Consider the following 12,856-nt stretch of genomic DNA (forward strand, 5'->3'; position numbering starts at 1 on the left):
ATTACTGTCCATCCACCCCAGGAAGTGGTATTTCCCATGGCTCTGGAGCTTTACTTTAATATAGAGGCAGGCAGGGAAGCGGATAGAATAAAGGTCAAATGCTGGGAACTGGCAATCCCCAGCTCTCCTGCCAGGACCCGTGAGCAGCCCCTGAAGCTGCCATCACTTTTCTGTTCCCGTCATGGTGAAAGCACAAGTACAAAATGGTACTTCCAGACCCTGCCAACTGAGTCGCCGTGAATATCCAAAGCGCGACCAAAAGCAGGATTACCCACTAGATGGAGTGCATTCATTGCAGAAGTCAACAGTTCCTCCAGAAAAAAGAAAGTTTTCACAGTAGCCTCAACCAAAACCACAGCAGAATGCATGAAGCTCTTGCTGCACAGTCTCCTCTCCTCGACAGAAAGTGTGGGCAGAAAACTGCCGCTAATCAGGAAGTAACTTATACTTAATAGTCAGACCAAATTACAAGAATGTGGTAGCATATGCACAATGTGGGCACATTTTCAAGAATCAGCACCAAAGCCAACAAAGACACCAAGCTAATCCTGCAATAAAATATCAGTGATGCCCCTGGATTCAGAAACAAGTATTTCCTTCACGAACACTACCTGCATTGTTTGTTTCTTGAGGAATTTGGGTTAGAAATCAATCAGGACCATGAGTGTGCAGCACCCATTGCTGCAGCAGGAAACAAGTGTGAGAGGCTGCTGAAATGCAAACGTTCCCTTTTCTGCTTTTATTGCAGAAGATTTTGTCAGCAATTTCTTTCCACGAGAAACACAGACAGGCAAATATCCTGCCATTGCAGTTTGCCTCCTTACTCACCCGAACTCAGCGAAACGCCTGCTTGAATTATAATTGGCTCCATAAAATGAATCATCTTATGGGTAAGAGCATACCAGGCACAGATGCAAATCATGCAGACACTCAGCAAACGGACTTACATTTTCTTTTGAAAATGATCTGGTGAAGCACAGGTACCGTGTGACCTTGGATTTAAATAAGCCATCTTTCCACAGGTCAGCATCCAAGCCATCTGCTGTTTGTGCAACCTGCAAAGAAGAGACAGAGGGAGAGAGGAGACATGTGAGCCAAGATAAAGTTAATACATGTGCAGTACTTCTTCCTCAGACCTCTCCTAATTAACAGCAGCCCAAACTTTCACAGCATCTCATTAGTTTCTTCACAAGGTGCAGTGCAAAGAACTTTCAAGAGGAGGTATAAAAAGAAGTTCTAAAAATGCTGTCTCTCAGGAGACCCTTGACTAAAGATGCTCTGACAAAGGCTACTCTAATGAGGAAACTGCAACTTCGGTTACAGTCTCCAAACAATAGTTTGGAAAAGTCAGCACATCGAGGCATTCATTACCACCCTACACGCAAGGGCACCCCGGGCATGCTGGGAGGGTCCGTGAAGACAGAGCACAGAAACTGACCCATCTTGGGACTATTTTCATGGAAAGCCATCAAGGAATTCTGGCTCTCAGGTCAAAAAGCTGCTTCCAGCAGGTGTGGAAATCCCTGGTGACCGGTGGATTTTAGCAGCAGAGCTGCATGCAAGGACACACCCTGAAAATGTCCCTTTCCAATGCAACCCCACATCCAGCCGAATTGATGGCACACGATGGTGGTGGGTAAGGAAACAGACCCTGGACCCCCCCCCAGAACACATGCATGTTAAGCATGATGTGCAGGAGAAAATCTCACTTCAAGCTGATTCAAGGAGTGGGCAGGAGGCAGCACCATGTACTGGGGAAGGGCTCTTCTCTCAGCAGCTGAGCACTCACCACGCACTGAGCAAGCTGGTAAGAGCCCTGGCCCCAAAACATTTGTTGTTGAGCAAGAGAGGAGGCAAGAAGGCAAACACAAGGAGAAGGGCAGCAGAAACAAGATTACCCCATCAGACTAACACCAGCTGACGTCTCCAACAGGAGACTCCAGCGCAGCCTGAAGCTCCACAGCAGCACAGCTGAACTTCTGCCTAATGCCTCTCAGATGGGACAAACTGCTCCACTGCAGTTCTTGTGAGCCTAATCACACCGAGCGAGCCCTTGGCCCCAGAGCAGCCTGATAACAAAGAGCTGACACTTGTCACTATTTGCACCCGTGTTTAGTTGAGCTGAGACTGTGCAGGGCGCAGGAAGCAAAAGCTGTGTGCTGACAAGGCCTCCGATTATCCCGAGTGCAGCAGGGAGACAAGTGTTTATGGTCTGATCAAAGCAGCAAAGTGCACCGACTGCTCCCCGAATTTTGGCAACTGCTGTTCACAAGCCCCAGCTCAGCTCGAACCATTGTACAACACACACAGCTTTTGTGCTCGGGCCTCTGCAAAGAGATATGCCTGATTTTTAAACAGCCACATTTTAGAATAGGATTTTGGTGAATTTTTTTGCTTATTTCAATTCCTTGCATTCAAATCTTTCCTGAACTGCTAGTTTAGGAATATGTAAAATCCACATGCATCTCCCTCCCCAGTTGGTAAGTCAGTCCTGGCGAAAAGATACTCAGGAAACAGTCTGCTTGGGAAAACTGCTGGCATATAGGGATGGTCAGCTTGAACTGCAGACCTTGCGAGAAACAGTTAGAAAGACAAGACTAAGATTTCATCACTTTCTTAATCGACATGGTTCAAGTTTTGTGCTAGCCAGCTATGTTAACATGCCCAAAAATCAACAAGCAGCAACACACATCCAACTGCAAAACTGGTGCTACAACTTGCTATCAAATGCCCTTTTTATCTAACCTCTGAAAGCTTAAGGAACTTCACTTACAAAAATACCGCATTTTTGAGGTTGAGGTACATCACTTCAGTTGGTATCATCTTCTCTACCACTCACTGACAGGGCACAGCTGCATCACAGCCGAGGCATCCGAAGGGCCCCCGCGCTGGCACTGCTGCCCCTCTGGAGGGAGGCCTGGCACTGTCACAGTCCAGCCTAACAAGGAAAACACCTCCAAACCTCCAATCAGACCCTTTTTTATGAAAAGCCCTGCCATTCTAATATCTAATACAATTCCAATTAAATCTAATATAATATAATTCTAAATATCTAATTCTAGTTGCCGAACTGCAACAGTTGCAGGCAACATCCTCAGCAACGCACCCTGAGTGCTCTGCTCTTCCTTCACATCATCCTGCTGAAGACTTTTTCCAAGCCTGGAGAATGTAAGCATGAATGAACTTGTCAGAAAACTCATGGGGAAAGAAAACAGAGCAATATAAACAGGAAACTTCTTGCATCACCTGCTGGGCTCCTGCAAGCAAAGGAGAAGTCTCAGCAGCTCTCAAAGCAGAGCCATGCCTAATCTGCATGCCCTCAGGACAGGAGCCAAGTGGGAGAGGCTGCAGCAGACCTGGCCAGCAGGACAAGCACTCTGCAGCCCCAGCTTGCCCAGTCCTTCCTTGGCTGAGAGGCGAGGAACGTGCGAGACAGAGGATACGGCACCTGGCACTGAGCACGCAGCACCCCAGGCACAAGAAATGGTCCTCCTCCTGAAGCCAGGGGAAGACACTCCTCACCCATGTGCTACAAACAGCGGACTTGACAGTGACATGCAGTAAGGAAGTGACAGCCCTGTAAGTACAGGGTGATCTACCTGCTGCACAGCAGTCAGAATGGGGCTACTGCTACCACAGTCAGCTCTTTGGCAAGCAGGGCCTTTAAACCTCCTGCCCCACAGGGTGATCTGCCCCTCTGGCAGAGTCAGGGCTGTTCCTGCTGGGTGAGCAGCTCGCTCGGGCGCTGCCCCAGAGCAAACCCCACCGCAGAACTGGTGTTCAGCCTGCAGCAAAGAACATGGCTGCACGGGAACCACACCTCTCTCCTATCCCAGGCTCCTGCCTCCCACTTGTCCTCCCCACCCAGACACTCAGTATTGCCAGTTTGGTTGGATTTTCAGGAATCTAAGTTCAGACACACTCTGTATATTTTGGCAAAATCAAGTCTTTGGTGCTTCAGCTGTGAAAGGCCTGGCCAGTCATTACAAGTGCCAGTAGTGGATTTGTTTTCTAAGGAGACACAAAGGCAATAGAGATTATGGACTAACTAAAGAACTACAGAGGAAAAAAGAGCTCTGGCCCATTTGCCAAGACAACCCCCTAGGCACTGCTGCCTGCCAGCTCCAGATGGGCAGCAGGCCGAGCCCTGGGGCTCCATGTGAACCTGGGAAATGGACCTGGACATCTCTAGGCATTTGATTTACACCTGGGATGAAGCACCTATGCTCCTGGAGATTTCTTTTAAAGAGAACGAAAGGGGAAAGGATGTTCATTGGAGAAGGATACAAATGGAAGGGGAACTGGTAAAGCCTATAAATAACATTGGTATCTCAGGAAGAGCTGGTTACTTCACTACAAAACTTGAAACCATCAGTGAAACTACATGAGGAAATACTTTCCCATGCAACTCTGAATCCACCTGTAGAACTGAATGCTGCAGGAAGCTGTAGTGACACACAAAGCCACTGGAACCCTAACGGGACTACAACATCCCAAGAAACACTGCTGTTAATGCTTCCCAAAAGATGAGAGTGGTTCTCCTCTCCAGGGTGCAGTGTGCACCTCTGACTATGAGGGCTTCAAGGAGCACGCTTCTGGGATGCAGCTGTCACAGCTGCCTTCCTCAAGGCTTTACAGCAATCAGCTGTCAGTGTCTCATTAAGGAAACGGCATATCTGCAGAAACACAGATCCCAAGGCCACCCAGGTCTGCACATCGCCCATGTCTCAGAACACAGTTTCTCTGCTGTGCTCAGCAGTGCACTTGCACACATTCGGCTTCACGCTTTCAGCTGGGCCAGACCAGGTTCCAGAGAAGTCATGGGGAAGTGGCAACCTGGCATACCACACACTGCTCCAGTGCACTGACTCACAGACAAGCCACCCTCACGAACACCCAGGCAAGAGCAGGACAGTCCTGCCTGCCACTGTCCCCTGTCACATCAGCGTGGCACCCAGCACGGCCCCTTGACAGCGGGTGCTGCACAGGAGACAGGACACCAAGGGCGGCTGGCAGCACCCAGGCACACTGCAGGGCTGATGTGGCTGGCGCGTGGCAGCCGTGCTCGGGGAAGGACAGCAGACAGCAGGCACTGCCCCTCGGCTGCTCCAAGGGCAGACAGTGCTCCTTGTGAACAGACAGTGAGGCAGCAGAACCAGAGCACAGGCAGCTCCTCACTGTGCCTGGGAGAGAGCGACCCACATTCACCAGCATTACACCACCACCATAATTGGATTAAGCCACAGGAAGACTCTTTTATCACGTTTAGTTTAAACTGCGCTAGCACTGCAACTCCCCATTAAGCCACAGACAGGCTATCTGGGGTGAGTGCTCTCTCTGCCCAGCCATTTAGGCAAAATGCAATTCTGTTATCACGAGTCTCACACTGTCCCGTGCTTCTTTATCAGGGCAAGCAGCTAATTACACAGCCTGGCTCACACAGGTAATGAGCACTTGGAAAAACACAGTAAATGTAAAAACCTCCCAGGTCTTTAAGAAGCCTTTTCACAATTCCCCCCCCTTGTGTCCTTACTTCAGCCTGATCCATTTTACTTCTTCACTGTAAACAAGGTATGCAATCATCCAGAGCTGAAGAAGTGTGAGCAAAGCCTCAAGTCAGCTGGCTTCCACTCCCACCACACAAGCTGTGTGGCTCTGGAAACCCAATGCTGTGGTGTACCACAGTTGGAGCAGGACACACAGAAAGGGGAGCAGATGAACTACAGGCCAAATCTTTCTCTGTAGAGCACTGCAAGGTCAGTATTTTGTATTTCACAGTTTGGGACACTAATCTATGACTAATCCAAGGAACAAGCAGCTGTTGAACAGTGACCTCCCTTTATCTACACACACATTCATCTCTGCTGTATCCAGCTGCCTTTTCCTGCTGCCAGTCTCCTGCCAAACCTTAGAGGTTTGCATTCTGCCCATCAAAATCATCCTTGCAATTTCAGCTTGTTGCAAAACTCTTTGATTCCCATTCTGGAGCTTCTCATCATCATTGTGCAGTGCTGGTATGTGGGATTAAACAGCTGATGAGGGATCCATTTATTTAGAGATATAATTTGTACAATACTTAGGACTCCTTCAGGATGAATGTTACTAGGATTATTAAATTTGCTTGCCACAGTGGTCAGCTATTTCTGTAAACCCCTCCTCCAGAAAATTAAGCTCCTCTGGAGTGGCAAAGATGAAGTGGCACATTTGCACCCACAACCCCCTGCTGAAGGAAAGCACTAAGTGCTGTGGGCTGAAAGATGGGCAGCTGGCTACCAAATGACTTCTCACAGCTCAGTTTGAAGGCAAGTTCTCTGGAACTTGCTGTTCCCAACAAAATAAAGCCACATTAGTGCAGAAACAAAGCATTAGCTGCAGCAGCAGCTCAAACAGCTCTACTTACTACATCATATCCAGTCGGTGCTCGGCTCCGGGATGCGACCACACCAACGCCTGTGATGGGATCCATCGGCTGGTCGGGCAAGGCATCGGTGAGGTCTCGCACCTCAGGCATCATGGAGTGATCCTGGAAGAAAGGAGCAGAATTAAAGGCTGCTGGGCAGCACACCCCAGCAGAAGCCAGAGAACCAAGAGCACACATGCATGCCACAGTGCCTGTGCTGACACACCACAGACGGCCAAGGTAAACACAGGATTAGGCCAGACACACCTTCTGCACTTTCATTTGCTTTTGATAAGAGTGCAAACTTGTGCAATGCCAAATAGGTTTGGAATTTGGGCTGGCAGCCTCTGAGACTTATTTTGTTGCTTCCGTGGGCTGGTCTCCATCTAGCAACGACAGGAAAACGAAAGCTCAACCCCTTCCCTCCCAAAAAGAGAACAAATTTCATCCCCAAGTCAGGCTGGTTGAAGCAGCTCTGTCATTTTAAACAGCAAGAAATCTGCTCCTAATGGCTTTAGAGGGAGGTTCCCCATTCACTGTGGGTGTTAAGACATGCTGGGGCTCCCCCATGAGTCTTCAGTCCCATCACACCCCCCTCAGCCAGACCGTTTTCAAGGAGCAGCACAGATGTCTCTGGCGCTGGATGCAGAACCGCACTGGCTGCAGGGAGCCTCAACACCAGGGAGCACAGAGGAAGCACAGGGTGGGCTGGTGCAAAGCAGAGAGGCCTTGAGGAGGCCCGAGCATCTTCCAGAAGAGACACATCACCAAGAACATCAGGGGAGGGAGATAGGCAAAAGGGACAGAAGCAGGTAAGACCAACTAATTTCGGAGGGATGCTGCTGCAGGAAGCAGGAGGAGAGGACAAGAAAGGGGCTGAAACAACTGAGGTGGAGGATGGGGAGAGGTGTCACTGCCTCAGCATGTGGTCTCCTGCAGAGGCAGCCAGTTAAAGCAAGTCTTCTCTGGCTTTCAGCAGGCAGGAATGCCCCAGGAAACCGCCCCCCACACACCCCAAGACAAAAGGGCAAGTGCTTTGTGTAAACAAGCATCACTGCTGCACAGCCAGGCAAGCCGTGAACCAGAGCTGCCTAATTCAATTCCCTCCTCAGAGCAATCAAACCCCAGCATTTCTAGGCCATTTAGACGGCTGGTTACTTACTGCTTCTAGAAAAGGCAGAGGTGAGTACTGGTGCCAGTGGGACCTGGGTTTACACTTCACAATGCCCAGTCTGAACAAACATCGTGCTGCAGGCAATAAAAGAGAGCAAGTCTGGGCCCTATGTAAATAATAATAATGTCACATGAACAGCCAGACCACTTGAGCAGTCCAAAACAACAGATGCTAGTGACCAGTAATGGCACAGACACCATTGCTGATGAACCAAACAGAGGAGAGAGCTCTGCTTTGGCACCGGGACACGCATCCAGCACACACAGAGCAAAGTGAATCCTCTTCACTCCCAAAGCAGCTCAAACCTTCAAAGCATGATGGTAAGCACAGCCTGAGCCACAGGGGCTCGCCCTCCTCTCCCAGCAGGCTCCCCGTCCTCAGAGTGGGCGAAGAGCACGGGACCCTGCTGCAGGAACACTGGAGGCACCAGCACAGCCACGACAGACCCCGCGCCACTGCCTGCGCCACGCCACAGCTCACCCGGGTGCCTCGCAAATAATGCAGAACCCCAAACATACAGCATGGAACAAACATAATGTGAATTTAACAAAGAGCTTACAATCTGTTCTTCACGAACGTTCTCTGAAACTTTTTCAAGTCACTCTCAACAGTGTGGTGACTTGTTACTACCCATTGGGAGGAGCTGGAAGATAATGAATGCTGACATAAGCTTCTCTTAGGCCATTCTGAACTGAAATCCAGGTAAATTATGGTATTGCCCAGCGTGTTAAGAACACCACACGGCAGGTTCCAACACAGCTGCAGCTGCACTGTGGGGAAGCAGATCTGCTCACACGGTGCCAGCAGCCTCCACCAAATGTGCCCTCGTGAAGTGCCTGCTGCTGAACACTGCCCAGGTCCCGTCTCACCATGCTGGGGCCTGCTGTGGGGAGGGCCAGCTGCCCCGGCAGGAACTGGAGCAGCTGCCAGGTCAGCCTGGGAAAGGCTGAGGACAAGGAGGTCCCAGGCACCAGACGGGGGGAAGGTGGGTGCTCCAACCCACAGCGTGGTGCCGCAGAGCAGTCCCCCTCAGCCCACCAGCACCCCGTCCTCAGCGAAGGAAGAAGGGCACCTTTGTGGGAGCCACTTGCAGCCCTGCTCGGCACAGGAGGGGGAGGGGGACAGCATCAATCCTCACTTTGTGCTGGCTCACACAAAGCCCCTCTATGGCAGCAGCACTGGGCGTGGGGCTTTCCGCCTCGCCGTGGTGGATGCCACGGGGCAACACGGCACAGCACCGGCGTAGGGCCCCAAGCAGCACCTCCTGCAGCAAGGGCCACCAAGCTCCGTGCCAGCGAGCCCAGTACCTTCCCCTGCCCCGTGCCTGCAGCCGACAGGGATGGCAGGCACAGCACCTGCCCAGGGAGTGAACCTGCTGGGGCCACTGCAGCATGGCCAGGCCCTGCCACACCAGGCCAGTCACGCTGGGCAGCTTCCTGCTGTACGAGTGGCACTGAGGATGCATCCAGAACAGACATGGAGCAGCAGCAGTCTGTTTGCACACTGGGATAAATGTTTTTGTGAACTCCGCACAGGTCAGAGGGGAGTCTCTAGCTCGGCAATCACACAGACCATTAGTTACACTGCACTTCTTCCCAAGGGTGTCAACAAAGTTTGGTTTCTTTTCCATTGCACCTTTTAACTTAAAAATGAAAAAAACAAACAGTGAAAGAGGAGATTAAATTAAGGAGCAGGATTCTATAAATAGCCATATTAGGTAGCTTGTTATTTTAATTCTCTTTAGCAATGTGAGTTTGACCTGCACGCTCACCTACCATCACAGTGGCCGAGCACTCAGCCCAGGATATGGCCCGTCAGCATCCTGCAGTAAGCTGCCTGTGCCAAACTACTCACTGCAGGGTTATTCTGGGAACAGGCCAAACAATGAGAAGAACATTTTTCCCATTAGTTGGGAGCATGCTCTCTGGAAGTCGTTCTCAGCTGTGGGGCCACATCCAGTCCCCAGCACACCCCAGCAGCCAAGGGAAGCCGGATGTGAGCTCTGGGGCAGGAAGAAGTTTCAGGACACTGTGGGGCCGCCCAGACAAAGCCAGTGGGGAAAGAATGTGTCTCTAACAGAAAAAGTCCCCATGCATCCTGCCAGCACCAGCCCCAAGCAGCAGAGCAGGGTGGGATGGTTGAAGGACGAGATGGACAGGATGCACTCTCGGACAAGCAGCCACCATGCTGCTGGCTCTATCCCGAATGCTGCCCAACCCTCAAACCAGACATGCCTCAAGGCAGGAGGCGCAGTGTCCCAGAGATCTTGATGCCCAGCTGCAGCAGAGGTCTTCTGGGACCACCAGTTTCTGGCACGGCCTTCTTCCCACAGCCCATGCCCACAGTCACACACACCTCCCCTTCTGCCCGCACTCCCAAGTTTGTCTGTTTAGATCCTTTTTGCTTGTTCTCTCCCATTTCCTTTGTAGCTCATCCGCCTTTATTAGTTTATCCTAGGCATACTTTTCTGCTGGCTCCACTGAGGTGACTGACCACACACACTGCTGGGCTCTGGCTGGGACATATATACAGCAGAAGAACCCACTTTCAGAAATGAATGCATTATTGTAATTTCTAGACCATTTTTTGCTCTCAGTACTCCTTTTCAACAAGTTCAAGAGCTGGTGAGTACATGACCAGATCAGGCCTTGCAATGTATTTGCCACAGAAACATCATGCTGCCAGCAAAGCGGGTCAAGCTCTGAAGTTAAATAGCCAGGGACATGGAGGGAGAATGGTCTTATTGTTTCTTCCTCCAGCTACAAGCCCTGCACTTTGACACTGGCTTGCTCTTCCCACAAGCAGAAAAGTATGAGCTAAGGCAAAACTGGAAAAAAAATATCAACTACCTCACTGAGTGCCTGCAGTCTGTGGGAAATAGTCCCATAAACCAAGGCAGACACGCTGCTCAAAGCCTCGTCCGCCTGCTCAGCCTGTCACTCCATCCCTTTACGAAGGCAGGCAGCACTCCTGGCACAATGTGTGCTGCTTCGGAGCCACCCTGCTGCACTCCTACGCACGCCTGCGCTCCCACCGCGTCCGGGAACCGGACACGGCCCCAGCCAACTTTCTATTTCTGTTCATGGAATAGGACATAGTTTCAATCAGAAAAACAGGAGCCTGCAGTGGCAATCAGCATCAGGGCCTTGGAGGCCACCATCACAAACAGGAAGAATTTCAGTGTCACATTTCACCCCCATCGAAGGCATGTCTGGAATCACCCCTGCACACAGGCTCCCATAGGAGACCGTTGCCCTGCACCAGCTGCAGAATCCACACTTTGTGACTGAATGGTATGGAAACAGGAACTTAAGCGACAGAATGAGCAAAATTGAGACCTTATATTGCTTCACAGCACTTCTAACTAGGGACACACGTTTCTGAAGAGTGTCCGGTTTCAAACCAAAATAGGTTTCCAAACACAGATGACCTGGCAACAGGGCAGCAAAACTGAAATGAAATTCACTTCAGTTATTTCTATCTTGGCAGAGGTATGAACGGGTCCTTGGGGGCTACCAGTACCCTTGAGCCTGGGATTTGCTTTGTCAGAGAAGCACATGCTACAAGAGTGAGACGTTGTCTGCTTTATTTCACACCTCCAGAAGCTCAAGATATGCCTTCGTCTAGTAGGGAAGGCCATCTCAGCTAAAAATTATAGGGATGACACTTCCAACCTGCCACACAACACACAGGCTCCCTAAAGGATAGATGAGCACATTCTCACTCAGTTAAAATAAAACACAAAATGGAGAAACCCAAGCTTTAGCCTGAGCAGTTACACACCTGCTGACACCCAGCCTGTCTGGTTTCAGTGTTACTGTGACCAAGCTGAGAATGCCCCAGCTCTAGGAACATGCAGAGAACACCGAAGCTTGGTGTTTGGTGTTCTTGGACCGTTGAAAATCTCTCCAGAAACCTCAGAGAAAGCTTGCAAGCCTCGGTGATGCAAGGCGCGAATACTTAAAGACACAGGCAACTCTGTGTCGCTGCCCTGGCCCGGCTGTAAGAAGTCAGCCAGTGTCACACCTCCAGCCATGCACTAAGCACAGGTGAAAAACGGCAGTCAGGTAGGCCCATGCTACCAATGCAGCAAAAGACCACACGAAACAGAAGGAGTTTTGTTATTTTCTCTAACCGACACCAAGAAGAATTTACAGTAAATTCCAGAGCAGGTCAAGGTCACTGGGGCTGGTCCCCGAGGGCCGTTCCTGCAGCTACCCCAGCCTCGGAGGAGCCGCCGGGTCTCACGGAGGCCACCGGGGCACTCCAACCCGGGCCCAGCCGCGAGGAGCCCGCGACGCCCGGCCCCGGCGGCCCCGGCGGCCCCGGCGGCCCCGGCGGCCCCGGCAGCCCCGGCGGCCCCGGCGGCCCCGGCAGCCCCGGCGGCCCCGGCGGCCCCGGCCCGCGGCGCTCCCGCCGCCGCCCCGGGGGCTCAGCCCGCCCGCCTCGCCCGGCGCCGCGGCCGTGTGAGCGCCGCCGCCGCTCCTCCCGCCGCGCCGCGCCGCGCCGGCCCCGCCGGGCCGATCGCAGGAGCCGCGAGAGCCCGCCGGGCCCGGGCCGGCAGCGGGGCCGCGGCGGGTGCAGGGACACTTAACTGTTGCCCGTGCGGCGGGCGGCGGGTCGCGGCTCCCCCGGCGCAGGCAGAAGCAGCTCCTCATCGCCCGGCGGAGCCGGCGCGGCGCGGCCCGGCGGGAGGAGCGGCGGCGGGGGAGCGGCCTGCGGGCCCGGGCGGAGCGGCGCGGGGCGGGGAGCGGCGGGGAGCGGAGCGGAGCGGACGGCGGGCAGGCCTCGGGACGGCCCCGGGCCCGGGGCTCACGGCGGGGCTCGGGCTCCCGCCGCCGCCGCTCCGCGCGCACCGCGGCCGGACCGCGGCGCGCAGGGCCCAGATCCCGCCCCGCCCGGCCCGGCCCCTGCGCCGCCCCGCGACCCCCGCCCCGAGCCCCGCGGTCCGGCCCGTCCCACGGGACACTCACCACGGCTGCCGCGCAGCGCTGCCTCCTGCCGCTCCGCCCGGCCCGGCCCGGCCCCGCCCGCGCCCCGGGCAGCGGGGCTCGGCCCCGTCACGGCCCCGCAGGGCCGGGGGCGACACCTCGCGAAAACCTCCCTTCCCCGGGAACAGGGCGATGCCCGGCCGAGCTCCCCAGCATGCTCCGAACAGCCCCCCCGGCCCCAGAGCAGACGGGAGGTGCCAGGTGGAAATGGCTGAATAGTTGTGATTTGGTCAATGTAACCTCCTTCTTCCTTCTGAAACAGGCTGCATCCAGAAGATGGGCAGCAGCTGC

General features: G+C 53.2%; 1 protein-coding gene across 9 annotated transcripts in view; it reads right to left on the reverse strand.

Moving 5' to 3' along the window:
* MVB12B (multivesicular body subunit 12B) overlaps window positions 1–12,588 on the reverse strand; it is a 59,627-nt gene extending 47,039 nt beyond the window's left edge. Inside the window, exons 1-4 of one of the 9 annotated variants that reach the window (XM_039561465.1) lie at window positions 12,548–12,588; window positions 7,563–7,648; window positions 6,401–6,523; window positions 948–1,055 (exon numbers count right to left, since the gene is read on the reverse strand). In XM_039561465.1, the coding sequence (XP_039417399.1) occupies window positions 948–1,055; window positions 6,401–6,514 (222 nt within the window). In that variant the 5' untranslated portion in view covers window positions 6,515–6,523; window positions 7,563–7,648; window positions 12,548–12,588. Of the gene's footprint in view, window positions 1–947; window positions 1,056–6,400; window positions 6,524–6,667; window positions 7,543–7,562; window positions 7,681–12,168; window positions 12,292–12,547 lie in introns of those variants that run through there. The other 8 variants (XM_039561463.1, XM_039561464.1, XM_039561469.1 and 5 more) reach the window with 8 other exon arrangements.
* Between the last annotated feature and the right edge of the window lie 268 nt (window positions 12,589–12,856).

The sequence above is a fragment of the Corvus cornix genome, chromosome 17 (genome assembly GCF_000738735.6).
Source record: "Corvus cornix cornix isolate S_Up_H32 chromosome 17, ASM73873v5, whole genome shotgun sequence".
In the NCBI taxonomy this organism is placed as follows: domain Eukaryota; kingdom Metazoa; phylum Chordata; class Aves; order Passeriformes; family Corvidae; genus Corvus; species Corvus cornix.